The sequence below is a fragment of the Ruditapes philippinarum genome, unplaced genomic scaffold, assembly GCF_026571515.1.
Source record: "Ruditapes philippinarum isolate M1 unplaced genomic scaffold, ASM2657151v2 ctg3714_1_1_1_1, whole genome shotgun sequence".
Taxonomy (NCBI): Eukaryota; Metazoa; Mollusca; class Bivalvia; order Venerida; family Veneridae; genus Ruditapes; species Ruditapes philippinarum.
The window spans coordinates 190,644-208,453 of record NW_026862021.1 but is presented as its reverse complement, the minus strand read 5'-3'; the positions used below and the strand labels follow the sequence as shown (position 1 = coordinate 208,453).

At 32.4% G+C, this 17,810-nt stretch overlaps 1 protein-coding gene across 1 annotated transcript; it reads right to left on the bottom strand.

Annotated features, from left to right (window-relative positions):
* Positions 1-9,375: 9,375 nt before the first annotated feature.
* On the bottom strand, positions 9,376-17,019 carry LOC132717701 (uncharacterized). The gene is made up of 2 exons (XM_060701251.1): positions 16,931-17,019; positions 9,376-13,034 (listed from the first exon to the last, which is right to left on the bottom strand). The coding sequence occupies exon 2, from the start codon at positions 13,015-13,017 to the stop codon at positions 11,275-11,277; it is 1,743 nt and encodes a 580-aa protein (XP_060557234.1). The 5' UTR covers positions 13,018-13,034; positions 16,931-17,019; the 3' UTR covers positions 9,376-11,274.
* Positions 17,020-17,810: the final 791 nt, after the last annotated feature.

Below are 17,810 nucleotides of genomic sequence, written 5' to 3'. Positions count from 1 at the left end.
TTCTCATTTTTGTTTTACACTAGCAGTTTCCTTATTATTATTTTACACTAGTAGTTTTCTCATTTTTGTTTTACACTAGCAGTGCCCTTATTATTTTTTTACACTAGTAGTTTTCTCATTTTTGTTTTTACACTAGCAGTTTCCTTATTATTATTTTACACTAGTAGTTTTCTCATTTTTGTTTTACGCTAGCAGTGCCCTTATTATTGTTTTTACAATAGTAGTTTTCTCATTTTTGTTTTACATTAGCAGTGCCCCTATTATTGTTTTACACTAGTAGTTTCCTCATTTTTGTTTTACACTAGCAGTGCCCTTATTATTGTTTTACACTAGTAGTTTTCTCATTTTTGTTTTACACTAGCAGTTTCCTTATTATTGTTTCACAATAGTAGTTTTCTCATTTTTGTTTTACACTAGCAGTTTCCTTATTATTGTTTTACACTAGTAGTTTTCTCATTTTTGTTTTACGTTAGCAGTTTCCTTATTATTGTTTTACAATAGTAGTTTTCTGATTTTTGTTTTACACTAGCAGTGCCCCTATTATTGTTTTACACTAGTAGTTTTCTCATTTTTGTTTTACGTTAGCAGTGCCCTTATTATTGTTTTACACTAGTAGTTTTCTCATTTTTGTTTTACACTAGCAGTGACCCTATTATTGTTTTACACTAGTAGTTTTCTCATTTTTGTTTTACACTAGTAGTTTCCTTATTATTCATTTGCACTAAAGTTTCCTTATTATTCATGTCATTGTTTTACACTGGCATAATACAATTATATAGTTTAAATGAAAAGTTTTGTAAATTTGAATGTCTGTGTATCAGTAAATTAAGCTGATTACAAGAAACCTATTAGCAAATGATGAGGGTAAGATTCATATATTTTACATATTAAACTAAAATCGGAAACAATCTTAGAAGTTAAGAGTTTTTTTTTTTACACTGAATTTATTGAAATAAGTATGTAGGTATACACAAGATCGATACCAATAAATAAAAACCGCTTTTGGTAGCTAATGTTTCTAGGTACATGTATGAAGTTAGCTAGAGGCCATTTAAAAACGGGGCCCATTGAATATTTGTATTTTCAATAAGTTGAAGTTGTCTTTAAGTGATTCCGAAAAAATATTTGATACTTTTATACCCCTGAAGAACTTTAGAACATATTATGTTATGTCGTTTTGTGTTTGTTGGTCTGACTGACCGTCCGTCCGTAGAAAATTGGTTTGCAGCACAACTTTTGAAGGATCTCAGTCATCATGTTTATATTTGGCATATAAATAAATGTGTTATATCAAAAGTCAGGCCAAGTTTGATAATTGCTAAAATTCAGCTCATAAGACAAACTGACCATTTTGTCGTATTTTCGTTCTGTGGGGCGCCAGGTGAAAAAAAAATACGAGAAAGTCACCACTTGTCAGGTTGCTCTGCGGGGCGCCAGACAAAAACACGAAAGTAAGAGAAAGTGATTACTTTGTCGTGTTTTCGTTCTGCGCCCTGTGGAGCGAAAATACAACAAAGCACAAATCAGCCACCATAAATATCCCTGGGATACTAATTTGTGTCCGATATTTGGCTTTCGCAAACGGACAACGTAGTCGGATGACGGTTTCAATTAGATACAGAATGATTATATCTGTTTAATTTTAATCATGTAATAGACGTTTATAAGAATTTTAACAGCTCAAAAGATGCGCATAGGAGCGACTGATGTTTATTTTATTAGCGTCTCATATACTTTGTCGTTGACCAACTTTTCGAAGTGTTTAACCAGACAGACGCGTCGTTTAAACGAATGGTTAAATAAACGCTGTTAAGGACAGTTTATGTAACAGTTCGACGCTAGTAAGAATGAATCAAACGGTTTCAACAGCTCAAAATGAAGATGACATGGGGACAATATTCTACATACAAGACGAAGTGCAGAACTAACGCTGACGCGATGCCGACTCAAGGTCATCCTTGTAGGTCAAAATTAATATCAGACAATTTTGTATCCCATACCCCTTAAAGGATTCTTTAAACTTAGCTCAAATGTTCATCGCCGGTGTACATACCGGTTGAAGGTCAAGGTTATTGTAAAATGTTACCAGTTTTGTGACCTATACACCTTCTTTTCTGTTGAAATTAGGTCAAATATTCTCTTTCAAAAATAATGCTAAATGGACGTACAAAAAATTCTGTGTAATGGAGAAAGTGGGAAAATTCATCATTGCAGCTCTAGTTTAACCAATATTTTGCGAAAGGCAAAGAAACATATAACGTTTTCCATTGAAATTCACTATGTGTGAGTACTGGTATATACATGTCAATGTGTCACGAAGTACGAGGGACGGTCAGAAAATATCCGGACTTTTTATGCTCCTCTCTTTCCACGTGCAGCTATATACACACATTATATATTGGTGAAAACTACATTCATTCGCCAATAACGTGGTCAGTTTATTTTCAATGATAGTTGTGTATACACAGTTTTTTGCCCTCTGATATATGATAGGTGTTTCGTCTATCATGGACTCTTTGTTAGAGGAACAACGCTCTGTAATAAAGTTTCTGGTTGCAGAAGGTGAAAAGCCCTGCAACATCTTTCAGAGGCTTAAAAAAAAGATTTTCTGATAAATGTGTATCACGTTCATACTTCTACAACTGGGTTTCTCAGTTTCGTGAAGGCAGAACAAGTGTTTGTGACAGGCCTAGGACTGGGCGGCCAGCTGAGGCGGTGACCCCAACAATGGTAGCAAATGTTAAGCTTTTGTCAACAAAAATCGTCGATTAACTTTGGAGGAGGTAGCCAACAAGTTTAGCATCGGTAAGGCATCGGCACACAAGATTTTACACAAACACCTAGGCATGAGCCAGGTAAGTGCCAGGTGGGTGCCTAGACAGATGTACGTCCGCAGATCAAAAGGCAACCAGAGTAACCAATGCAAAAGAACATTTAAGTCGTTTTAATCGTGAAGGAGATAAGTTTTTGAACCGCATTATCACTGGAGATGAGATGTGGGTTCATTATTCCGAACCTGAGACAATAGCTCAGTCAAAGCAGTGGAAACGAGCTGGTTCCCCACCTCCTAAAAAAGTTTAAGCTGTCTCCTTCGGCTGGCAAAGTCATGCTTGTTGCCTTTTGGGATTCACGAGGAATGATACTTACTCATTTCATGCAAAAAGGTCAAACTGTCACCGCCAAATACTATTCTGAAGTAATTCTGAAAAATCTCAGAAAAAAGCTGAAGCGTCCCAGGTTAGCACAGAAAAATGTCCTCCTTCTTCACGATAACGCCCCCTCCCATACCACCGCAGCTACAGAGGAGGTTATCAACTCTTACAAATGGCAATTGTTGTCTCACCCTCCTTATAGCCCAGACATTGCCCTCTGTAACTTTTATTTGTTTCCAGAACTGAAAAAATTGCTTGCAGGAAAGAAATATAAGACCAGGGCGGTTTTGATATCTGCTGTTACACAGTACCTAAAACATAGGTCTACGTCATGGTTCACAGCGGGAATACAAAAGCTCCCACGAAGATGGCAAAATTGCGTAGACGTAGGTGGAGAATATTTTGAAAAAGAGTAGAAAGATTTTTTCTATAATGTTGAATGGTTTTCGAGAACGAGTCAAAAGTCCGGATATTTTCTGACTTCCCATCGTAAGGGTAACTCAATCAATATTTTCTTCGTGGATAAACATGTACCGAAACCCTGGGGGAATGTAATGAGTTCATGTGGAATTGTAACACAGGCGTAAAATATCGCTTTTTCTGTTTAAAAGCTGAAAGCAGATTTAAAGACCGCGTACAGCTTTTTGCTTTGAAAATTGTCACAAACATAGAACGTTCAATTAAGTATATATAAGTGTAGATCTTATGCAAGAAAAACATGATTTTCATAATGTTCTTTAAAACATATTTAAGTAAAATCGAAGACTGAAGACAGTACAAGGGTACTTTATACAATGATTTTCTAAGACTTCCAGCAAACTATAATGTTTTTTTTTTCATTTCATTGTCAATCACTCGTTATCATAGTTACTTATTATAATTCAACAGGTACCGCGATATATCAACTCGTATGGTCGGAATTTGTAACAATTTCATGATTTTATTTCTGAATATTATTGTGTTAAATAATAGTAAAATAAAACAGATGCATGTATGTCTATCAATCGCTTGTGTCTTATTCTATTTGTTTTTATGTAGAATAAATGTTTCTCATTTTGTGGTAAATAAGTTAAGTCATACACGTGTGAATCCCTACCTGTCGAATTTTTACGCATTTCTACAATGTAATTATTCCTACAAATAAATAATACGTGTTTCTAAAGTCACCAGACAGATTCAGTACAATGCACGTATTAGTATCTTATATGTACACATCAGTACACATCGATACTTATTTCAATACAATATTAATATATCTTTCATATTTTAAAACAGCAATTAAAATAAGATGTAATGAATGAAGTTTATTTGAAAATCTGAACATTATATATCTTATTTTATCAACTTTCTGTTTAGAATGTTTTGATTCTTTCTTTCAATTATATAGTTTGAAAAAATATTTTTACAAGAACAACATAACACTTTATTTAAAACCAAAAACAAATGACAGAGCAGTAGATCTTTTTCTTTAAAACATTATGCCCCCAGATTCATTTTTTATTTTCAAATGTATTAAAATGTAAAATACCGTAAAGTGAGCAAAAAAAGCAACTTCTAATTGCAAACGACACTTAAAATCTATGGAAAAAATAGGTAAGAATATGAAAAAATTAGCTTTGTCTGTGTTAGTCAAGCAGTAGAAATATGGTGATAAGTATTGCACAATAATAAATGCCTGTAAAATGTAAATTAATTCTTGTATTGTGCCTATATATTGACTTATCCTAAAGCATACGGTTAGTCTAACAGCGTAAAAAAAAATGAAAGACTGTATACAGTTATACCTAATGATAATATACATGCATGGATAGTGTCATCCAAATGAAAAGATACTCCATGCATGGACAGATAAGAACATGTTTATACAGTGAAGCTCAATTATAACTCGGATACAGCGTTATAATTAAGAAACTCTTTCGATTGGTCCCGATTTTTTCTATTCTTTATCTTATATAAAAAGTCTTTGTTTCTAGCGAGGTCGCTTATAGCGTACCATCGGTTACAAGGAACTACACATTGCGGTCACAACCAACCATTTACTACAGTAATTCAGTTGTTTATACATGTTACAGCAAATTGTGATTTTGTAATTAACATGCCTTCACACCTTGACGGGACTTAAGTAGCAAAGACGGAACGATACAGTCTAAGTATGATACATGTTTATCAGGCAAGTAATCGATAACCAGCGATTTTTGTATAGCAAAAAGTAAATTAAGATAATTTTTGTCCATTATAATATTGGAATGGGCTGGCAAGATTTATGGAAAGCCTTGACTGTCTTATGATTATAAACAAGAGCCACCGCCGGGCGGGGGCAACGCTCGACTTTTTACTTTTTCTAAACGCAAACATAGAAAGGTTTGAACATATCTTAATGTTTCCTTTTTATAAATTTAGTTGGTCTGTCTTGTCACATTAGTTTCGTTTATATATTTTGTATATATATATGAATAGAAACATTACGCAATTTCTAAAAATAGCAACATTACGCAATTTCTAAAAATAGCAACATGATGCAATTTCTAAAAATAGAAACAATGACGCAATTTCTAAAAAAGGCAACAATGACGCAATTTCTAAAAATAGCAACATGATGCAATTTCTAAAAATAGAAACAATGACGCAATTTCTAAAAATAGAAACAATGACGCAATTTCTATAAATAGCAACAATGACGCAATTTCTAAAAATAGAAACAATAGCGCAATTTCTAAAAATAGCAACAATGACGCAATTTCTAAAAATAGCAACAATGATGCAATTTCTAGAAATAGCAACAATGACGCAATTTCTAAAAATAGCAACAATGACGCAATTTCTAAAAATAGAAACAATGACGCAATTTCTAAAAATAGCAACAATGACGCAATTTCTAAAAATAGAAACAATGACACAATTTCTAAAAATAGAAACAATGACGCAATTTCTAAAAATAGCAACAATGACGCAATTTCTAAAAATAGAAACAATGACACAATTTCTAAAAATAGAAACAATGACGCAATTTCTAAAAATAGCAACAATGACGCAATTTCTAAAAATAGAAACAATGACGCAATTTCTAAAAATAGAAACAATGACGCAATTTCTAAAAATAGAAACAATGACGCAATTCTATAAATAGAAACAATGACGCAATTCTATAAATAGAAACAATGACGCAATTCTTGTTGTTGTTGTTGTTGTAAATATATATATATACACACACACACACACACACACACACACACACCAATAAATACATAATTATGGTCATTTAATGCACAAATCTGAGAAAATTCAGTAATTTAACCTTCAATGTCAAGGTCATTAAAGAGCCCAAGCAAATTTGGGTTTGATAAACAACGAGGTCTGGTCCTTAAGAATGTTCTGTTATAATATGAAGTTGATCCCTTCAATAATAGCAAAGTTACAGTCAGTTACCGCCAAAACAATGAAAAAAATTCAATAATTTGACCTTCAAAGACAATGTCATTAATGAGTGGAGGTCAAGGTCTTTCGGTATATTTTCAACAGTTATCTTTGAAGATTATTATGTTCAAGTTTCAAGACAATCCATTCAAAAATAACAAAGTTACAGCCAATAATAGCCAAAAAAATGAAAATTTCAATAATTTGACCTTCAAAGTCAAGGTCATTTATGAGTGAAGGTCAAGGTCTGTCTAGTTATTTTTAAGGGATATCCCCGAAGATAATTATGTTCAAGTTTGAAGACAATCCATTCAAAAATAACAAAGTTACAGCCAATAACAGCATGAACAAGCAAAAATTGGACTTTTAACCTTGAAGGTCAAGGTCATTTATGGATGAAGGTCAAGGTAAGTGTGGTCTACTGAAAGGTCTTGTCCGAAGGATTGATGTGGCCAAGTATGAAGACAATACACCAAGAAATAAAAAAGTTATGATCCAGGTACAAGTTTGCGGACGGGAACGGCAACGGCAACGGCAACGCCGACCTGACTATAACAATACCTCTACTTTTTTTTTCAAAAAAAAAAAGTCGAGCTAAAAATGAACGTTGTTGTGTCACTCTTTCTTTATACAATGTGCACTCATGAATATATTATGTTGATGCGTCCTTATATGAAGTCAACTGAACAATATATGATGTCAATGTGTCTTTATTTGATGTCGACCAATCATTATACGATGTGCATTTATGAATATATGATGTGGTAGAATCATTATATACAGTCAACTTATCAATATATTATGTCGATCTTTCATTATACGATGTGCATCTATTATTATACGATGTGCATTTATGAATATATCATGTGGTTGCATCATTATATACAGTCAACTTATCAATATAGTATGTCAATCTTTCATTATACGATGTGCATCTACTGTTATACGACCGCTGCTTTATATGAAGTGCAAACATCATTATATCGTGTGCTTCTGTCATTATACTGATGGGGTAAAATTTACCGGGTTATATCTCACTATGCACCGTTCGTGGCGACATCAAAGTAAATGTTAAGCTGACTCTATATAAAGACACTTCTACATAATAAAGTGTTGTTTTGACTCTATATAAGAATGGTTCCACATAATATATTCGTAATTGCACATCATATAATGAAAGACTGACATCATAAAAGGACACATACACATCATAATTATCATGTTAAGTTGACTATATATAAAGATGGTTTCACATAATATATTCATTAATGCACATCGTATAATGAAAGATTGGCATCATATAAGGACGTGTTGACATCAAATATTGTTACGTTGACTCTATATAAAGACAATTCTACATAAAATAATGTTATTTTGACTCTATATAAATATGGTTCCACACAATATATACAATAATGCACATCGTATAATGAAAAATTTACATCATATATTGTTAAGTTGACTCTATATAAAAAACGATTCTACATAATATACTGAAAATGCACAGTGTATATTGATAGATTGACATAATTTAAGGAGACACTGACATCATATAATGTTGACTCTATATAAGTATTATTCCACATAATATATTCAAAACTTCACATCATATAATGACAGACTGACAGCATATAAGAACAGACTGACATAATATATTGTTATTTTGACCTTATATAAGAATGGTTCCATATAATATATTCAAAAATGCACATCGTATAATGATATATTGACATCATATAAAGACACATTGACATCATATATTGTTCAGTTTACTACATATAAAGATGGATCCACATAATATATTGATGAGTGCACGTTGTATAAGGAAAGGTTGACTCAATATATTGCTATTTGGACATAACAATGTTCAGGTTTATAATTATAAGACAGTCAAGGCTTTCCATAAGATTTACATTTACCTTTTGGTATACAGTAACTGTTTATTTTTGTTGTTATTTTGTTTAAATAAAGTTTAGTGCATTTATAACGTGGCCGTTGATACTAAATGTCATGTAAATAAATAACAAGAAAAGCATTGATGCAAAACATCAATGGGCGTCCAAGCAAGATATGCAGTAAGTGAACATGAACTAGTAAATATCTGATGACCAGATATTTTTATAAACGTTTCAATGGTTAATTGGTTTTAACCAGAATTGTATATCATTTATGAATGGGTGGACGAAAGGCATTGTTCATCATAAACTTTGGTAGGCATGCTACAGATTGGAATATAAAAGGTTTTCTCCACAGGAACTTTAAATTCAATCAATATTAAGTTAATCAAATTAATCAATATTAAGTTAATAAAGAAAATATCCAAAATAAACAGGTTAATACAATATCCAAAATATACCCCCTATCTGGTATAAGTTTATTTATACTATATAGGGGGTATTTTTGGATATTATCATTAATGGTTATTTGATAGAATTTCAAGTTCATGTGGTATTTTCTTTGGAACATACAAAATAGTAGTCAAAATGAACAAAGTCTGTTAATTGATTAATTGGGAAATCAATCTACTATTCAAAAGCCACGTCTGACCCACCAGCGTGTTTACATTCCTATAGTAAACCCATAACAACTCATGTTAAATTTGCAGACGAAAGTTTCTGTTAAAATGTCACAATATTCCGCAAATCAACATTCCACTATAACTACCATAAAATCGATTGCCTTACAGCACAATTTCGGGAAATCAGGTTCGATTTAAGCTAAAGAGACTTGAACAGCGAATAGGTTTTATACTATACTACTGCTAGACCTGTTAGCTGTTGTACAACCGTCTCCGTGGTCGAGGTGACTTCAAATCCAGTTACCTCTCTGGCGTGGGTTCGATCCCCGGGAGATGCTTTGGTAGGAAGGTAGTCTATTACTGGTGTAACTCTCCAGGAACGATGGTTAGGAAGCTACCCGCCTATATGACTGAAATACTGTTGGGAAAAGGCGGAAAATGAAACAAACAAACACACAAACAACGTCAAAATAAAAGCGACATTTAAAGTTATGAACTAGGTCTATTTAAATATTCACGGTAAAAATGTCATAAGTGCAATCAGGGTCGTAAAAAAGAAAACCAGAAAGAACCTACGAAAATGACTATTTCAAGATGATAATACTATGATATAACAGTTCGTAAAAAATGCCCACATAAAGAGTGCAATTAACTGTTTGAATATGTTTGCATCTCATTTCCTTCAAAATTCTCCAGTTCGTTATTTATTACCATAGCGTAACACAAATGACCGTTTCGTTAAATTAAAACTACATCTATAAATAGATTTTCGGACTTACACAATGTTAGGGGCATCATTCGATTTATAGGTACAACAATAACATACATAATTACCTACTGTATACTACAAAATGATTAATAAAAAGATTGATTGACGGATAGAATAATTTCATTTGAATATGTTTGCATTGCGAAATTCTCCAGTTCGCTATTCATTGTAGATAACGCGACTTTTCATTTTTGATAATCAAACACTCTCATACTAATTGGAAAGATCAGCAACTATGACCGACAAAAGGCCCAAGAAGTTGCAATTGCCCTTTCACAAAATCTGAGTTCAATCCATAAAGGGCGTCGCACTTCGGCACGGACGCCAACAATAAATAAAGTTAATCTTGTTTTATCAAATACCCGCTCCCGAAATGAAATTATTATGATTTATAATTAGGTTAAAAAAGTAGAACTATGTATATGCGTTGTAAAACGGCAAAAGCGCAAGTAGCATGCGACATCAAAATAAAAAACAATATGATTTTTTAAAAAAAAATACGATGTTATGAATGTGTAAGTAAACGGACTTATGATTTCACTGTAAATTTATGTCTTATGATAAGAATAAATAACAAATATGTATATCAAATCGTCGAACTTGTGAGTTGTTCGTTACATGTTTATGTTTGCTATACAAGTTGTTTATAAGATACTATTTCCTTATATTGTTTATAAGAAACCTCGGATATAGCGAACTATATGTCATGGTCCGAAGAATTCCTTATAACCGAGTTCCACTGCATATGTCACAGTATATGAAATACGTTTGATGATAAAAATCGGTGAAACATTTGCATTCTATCTACATAACGGCAAGTCTTGCTTTATCAATTTAAAATACATAATCAATTCATTACAGCTCGGAAGAATCTCTTGTTACACAAATATACAATACCGTTAATGCTTGTATTATTTCTAAATATTAGATGATTAATGCAAATAAATAATATTTGACAAAATTAGTACTATTTTTCAATCATTACAAGCATAAAACAAGAGCGATGACTGACCACATGTGTTGTCTGATGTCACGTTTTGTTACGGTCTAACTGACATAAAGACCTAAAGAAGTGATCCCCACAAGTTGTGGCTACTTTGTAACATGTATCAGCTTCTGTGTGACTGGCAAGACAAAAAATCATTTGCAGGCCTTAACACTTTTGTAACTCAGCCAAAAAATATTCAACTGGAAAACATGTGTAATAAATAAGCCAAAGTATTTGAGTAATCTAGCAATCATGAAATGTTTCATTGAACTTGCATTAGTGATATAAATGGGAAGAAGTCCGAACAAAATTTAAAAATTGCACCTGTAGTTTCTTAGGAGTAGTGATCTCCATATGCGGCCGCTACCCTGCCGCAGGCGAAACAAAAACGAAAATGAATTATTTACAATCACTGAAAAAGCTGTTTTGCTTGTTACTTCAAATCGTAAACTTTTAAAAGATTACACGCACCACCACTTCCAACATACAGCTTGTTTACTTTATCTAAAGCCAAAGACCATGGACAGAGCAAACCATCTTTTTTCTCAAGTAACACTCTACCTTTTTCAAGGTTTTCTGATATTAAAAAGATGATGTGGTTTCCGCTGCTGCACACCAAAATAGACCTGTCATCTAGAACAACCATTTCACAGGGTTTCACAAGGCGTTCATCTTTGAAACCGTTTAATACTTCTCCATCTAGATTCATTCTTGTTACTGTCCAAGCATTCCAGTCTGAGATGTAAAAGTTCTTCTCAACATCAACTGCGACACATGGACATTTCAATTCGTTACCATAGAAATCTCTTTCTACGGAATGATATACATGACCGTATAAGTTCATGATCTGAACTTTACCAGGCCACTCGAATGTAACAATTATTTTATTGTCATGATAAACTAAATCCTTACACTTTCCATCTACTTTCAGACTCCGGACTTCAGACAAGCCATTAGGTATTGATAAAAACGTTATCATTTCCTTACAACTAAAGGTCACTGCAAACAAATCATTTGGAAGTGAATCTAAATTATCTGGAGATTCGGATAACTTTTTCTCGCAAGTTATCTTCTTCGTCTTTGTATCAACTATTTTGAGAGCACGATTTGTCGAATCAAGAACTGCAATGCGATGCTTAGCAATAAACACTGCTCCTGGAATACAACAATCTCTTTTATCTGACAGACTTTTGACATCTATTTCATCTGAATACGTGACATGAAGCGTTTCAAAGTAATCTGCATCAGTTTTTACATTTCTTACGATGTCACTTTTATGCAGTTCACCAATTCCTGCTTTTGATCCAAGTATTTCCTTTAGATTAACATTTGGTGTAAAGACAAAGCTGTGAACGTAGTTGTCTTTGTGTGTTTGTTTCTCGGCAGAGGTGTAGCTTTGTATAATTTCTTTGTTTTCTTTGGAAAGGATGTAGAGTGCATTACATTGATTTGCCATTTCCAGTTTGCTGATGTCATTTTGAAGCTGTTCAATATCCTTCTTCAATTTGACAGAGCTTGATGCTAAAGATTCCATCCTTGCTGACTCCTTGGCAAATATATCATCCGCATTTTTCTGAAGGCTTGCTTCTAGCTTGTCAAACATAATGTTAATTTCTTGGCGAAACTTCTTAATTTCATCTTTCACCAAATATTTGTTCTTCAGGATCTTCTTTTTGTTAGCTTTTGTGTTTTCAATTAACGTTTTGAACTGTTTCTGAAGGGCCGCTAGAGATCGTAGAAGCTCTCTGTACTCGTCACTTGTCCTGTACTTTTTAGAGACATCTGGTATGTAGTTTATTTTGCAGTTCCTATGGTTCAGTGTTATACATGTACTACAGCCGAAGGTATTGTGATCATGACAGATGTACTCAATCAGTTTACCTTTATGCAACTGACATTGTTCAGTCAAGTCATGTGGAGCTTGAAGATGTCCTGAACTCTGTGTTTTTGGCATCTGAGACGTGTCTAGTAGTACATGGTTCCTGCATGGTGCTGGTTTTCTATGCGTTTTGTAACAGCTCTCGCATAAATGTTCCATACAATCCTGGCAGAAGCCATGTGCAGTTAATCGTATGCCATCTTTGTTACATGGGTCACAATATATATGTGCGTTTACCCCAGCTGCATATTTTGAATTACCTTTAGTTGGGTCTTTCTTTTTTCCAGACACTTCCATCTTCAATTGAATCGATTCTGAAAATATATAAAACGTTCTTTTTTTAAATATTGTTATAGCTTTATCACATACACAGATATAATAATACATGTACCGTGAATTAAAATTTTTCCTAAATGGCCATTGCATAAAAAACTTGAACTATCATTATGTGTAATGAATAGGCTCCGCAAACGATTTTATTGCTAAATAAAAAGACCAGCCCGAACAGAAGCAAAACCTTTTTACTTTTTATCAAGTGAAAAATTTACTGATAGAGGCCTTTATGACTGAAGGTCTGTTAATGGTAAATGTCATTTGTATGTAACAACATTTGAATGTTGGTCGTAAATGGCGCTTTGTCCAAGTACAAACAAAATATATCATTTAATAACAGAGTTGTAGCAAACTTGATAAATTGAGAAGATGCCTTAAAGATCATTTAAAGATTTAAAGACGTTTTCGGTAGTTTTCTGTGCGCATCGTTATGCGCTTCCAAAAAAGATAATCACGGATAATTACTCTTCAAATGAAGGTAAAGTTGAATAGTATTCGGATAAGTGTTTAAATTTCGGCTGTAAGCAAATAATGAGTAAATAATACAGAATAGATATTTCTAAATGTTCAAAAGGAGATCGGTTCAAAAGAATAAGAGGTCGTTTAGACAAAATCACATAAAGGATTTCTCCAAGCATTAACTACGACAGCATTGATGAGAATTCTGCGCGCGTTACCCCACCCACTTGTGTTATAGTGACGAAAGTGCGTCGCGACTTGATTACTGGCAGACAACTGGGCAAAGAAGTTTAAAATGATATATTTTAAAAGTGTTGAATAAAAAAACAAAATTAATATCCAAGAAATGTTCCGAATTTCATTATTTTCTTTGTATATTTCTGAATACTTGCTTACTGTTCGGGTATGTAAGTCGAGTGAAAAAAATAATATGGCCCTAGATATGTTTTAAAAAGATATTCAGTATCATTTACTTAATATAACATCAAAAGAAAAAGAAATTTTTATTACAACATGTTTTTGTTGTATATTTGACAATACATTTAGTAGAACACTGATATTTCTTAAGAAAGCGTGGTAATTTTGACAGTTGGCATATGCGGTAACCATGGAAACTGCCCGTTTACAAAAAACTAACACGTCAACATATATATTTTATTTCTATTTTTGAATCCACCATCAAATGTTACTTGATAAATCAATAATGTAGAAAATTATATGAAAGAATTTCTTTATAGCTTTAATTTTTTACAGAATTCATGTTTATTTTTCTCATTTTTTGTTTAGTTAAAAAGCATGAAAACTCATTTTTTAAAGAAATATGTTCAAATTATCGTTTGTTTTATACAGAACCTTAAGATAAAGCAAGCTTTGTATAAAATTATGTTTATTGTGAGCGGAATAAGCTATTTTATACATTATTATAACATAGTTTGGCTATTTTGACAATTTTGAGATATACGGTTACCATGGAAACTGCCATTTTTCAAAAAATCCAACACGCCAACATATATTTTTCTTTTTCTTTTTGAATTTGTCATTAAATTTTACACAACAAACAAAAAAATTAGAAAATCCTATGAAACACTTTTTTCAATATGTCTAATTATTCTGAGAATTCATGTTCATTTTTCTCAATTTTTGTTCGGTTGAGGAACATGGAAAACTCATTTTTTAAAGAAATATGTTCAGATTATCATTTGTTTCATACAGAATCATTAGATAAGGTTATCTTTGCATAACACAATGCTCGTTGTGTGTTTTAAGCTATCTTATACATTTTCTATTCGTTATAACACAGTTAGGATATTTTGACAGTTTTACCATTTTACAAGAAATCCAACACGTCAACATATATTTTTATTTTTATTTTTAAGTTCGTCATTAAATTTTACTCATCATACAAAAAATTTAGAAAATTCTATGAAAGGATTAGTTTTTTATGAAACTGTAGAAAATGTCTTTAAATCATATTTACTAAAAGCAGTATGGTGATGTTATCAACAACATGTTCTTTGGTCCAGTTTTTCGTAGCTTTGCTAATGAATTTAATAGTGGAATTCTATGAGATTATAGGTAAACATTATTTTGGATACGTCAACATGGCTTTAAAATACGACTGCTAATAATTTTGATGTTTATCATTCTAAACAATTATAGATAACTTTTTAAAGTAAAACATTGCGATATATGAGAAAAATATAACAAAAATAGATGACCATTGAGAGTATAATTGAGCCGCGTCACGACAAAACCAACATAGTGCGTTTGCGACTAGCATGGATCCGGACCAGCCTGCGCCTCCGCACAGTCTGATAAGGACCCATGCTGTTCGTTTACAAACCCTATAACAAGTAGAGAAACTGATAGCGAACACCATGGATCCTGATCAGACTGCGCGGATGCGCAGGCTGGTCTGGATCCATGCTGGTCGCAAACCCATTATGTTGGTTTTGTCGTGACACGGCTCATATTTATATATTATAGCGTATTTGATTTGACTAATGAAAACTTTTGTCGACGAGTAATTGCCTCGAATGCATCACCTTCTGATGGCTAAATGATTTCAACATCCAAAGCTAGATTCTAGGGCACTTTTGTTCTATATGTCATATGTTGCGGTTTGGATCTGAAAAACCGTCCCGGGGTACCCGTTCATTTCGGGCAAGTTTACATCTTTAAACAGGCACTATTTACATTTTCTTCGTGAATACAATAAAATATTTTAATACCGAAATGATTTCTGCAAGTAAAATCAGATATTGATGGACCTAGTATCTTTTGAAAAGATAAAGTTTAAAAATGTTTAAAAATTCTTTTCAGGCCTAAAATAAAATTTAATTTGTTTCCCCTTCCCTACCTACCCAACAAATTTGTCCCTACCCAAAAGATTTTTTCAGGTTCTTAGGGGATGAAAGTATTTTTTTCTTTCAGAGTACAATAAAAAGGTACAATATAATCTGATATTTAAGACAGCTAGCATAGTTAATAAATTGTTGCATATTTCAGTTGTGAATATTGTAATATATTATGAATATGTATATATAAATTTCCTACCTACCTACCCACCCCTTATTTAAATGGGTCGGGAAGGAGAAACAAACATAATTTCATTTTTGGCCTCGTGTTGATATTATAGCGTTATTTTACTTGTATATAAACATGGATATACTTTTAGATGTATTACAAACCTCTGATATTAAGATGGTATTGAACAATAACATGAAGGTTTCGATCTTCATTACGCATTACCAGTGATAGATTATTTCATAAAGAAATCTATATGTTATTTGAATGACAAATTTTTGTAAAGTATTATATACTTAGTTTCATGCATACATAACAAAATTTTGTTAAACTTGCCTGGAATATATATACAGCTCATACTAAAAAGACGTTTTACTAGCTAACTGCAAATGTGACGGTTGATTGATCATAATAAAATTAATTTCAAATATAAATAAACTTTTCACAATGGGAATTTTTGTTATCCCTGTACATGCACTTGCACCCTTTTCTTTTAATTGTTTAAAGTTAACATTTCCTCCTTTCATTTTCAAAGGCGAATTATCGGTCTGCTATCAGTTAAAATGAAATTTATTGTAGATATTTGCTCACAGGTAAACCCTACTTTCGTTTTCAGATTTCAAGGTTAGAAGTTTGCATTTTCCATATCTGAAGGTGAATAATATTTTACTGTATAGAAAATCAAAGAAAATAATTGATGAAAGTATCCCCAAAATTTGTCGAAAAAATAGCAATTTACGATTTTGCGTTTTTATTTACCCTACTTTCGTTTTCAAAATTGGCCTAAAATATTATTTAATTGACATATAATGAAATGTAGCTATAATATTTATTAAAAGTTGTTTAACTTTTAATTCTTCTTCATAAAATAAAAACTATTCACTTATTTTACCTGATTATATGTACATTCACGCCATTTCAATGTTTGATGAAATATCCGACTTCCTGCTTTGTTGTGGTTACGAATACTGTAAGGGGAGATCACCGTGTGGAAAGTGACGACGTAATATTAAGGGAGACAAATTGCAACTCATTTGTTATTCCATTATTCTATTTTGTAACTGACGTATTTGTCCACTTTAACCTCACAGATCTTTTATTTAATCAAATGAAATGTAATAATATGGTGGTAATTTAAACTTTGATTAAAGAGTATAGTTTGATTTAACAAAACGTCGTTCGTTTCCTCAGGGGTGTTTAATATAATTTTCATTTTGAAACAGCTTAGATCACTGGAAGCCTTAAACCACTCTACACGGAACTCCATTTTTCGTTTTTCAAATAAATACATCTTAAATGAATCACTAGAGAAAAACATAAACAATACTTACAATTAGCCGTTTAAATCGGCATTCCACTCGATTTCTGAATAATTAACAATACAGCACTTAATTAATGCGCGAGAGAACTATTGTATATTATCCTAAAGGTTGAAAGAGAATGATAATCATAATAATTATCTTATCCGAAGATTGACGGAAAGGGCCGAAAATTGCGATTTGTGTTGTGCTAGGCTACCCTTGTTGCAAATTCGCGACGATGCGTACTATAAGGGGAACCTCGTAATCTAGTCGTAAAGTCCCATAAATTCTAATTAAATTTCAAATTGCAATTTTCATCTCTTTAATTTCGAAAAGTTAACTTTGATGTGTTGAAATACATTATATTCTTTGTTGACAAAGAAACACAATTATTACATGAACAATTTACAAACCTGAACATTTAGTTAAGAAATTGGCACATAGAATAATAGAAATAGAAAATGGGATACA

Coding starts and splice junctions, on each gene's coding strand:
- LOC132717701 (XM_060701251.1), bottom strand. CDS start 13,017: ATGGAAGTGTCTGGAAAAAAGAAAGACCCAACTAAAGGTAATTCAAAA.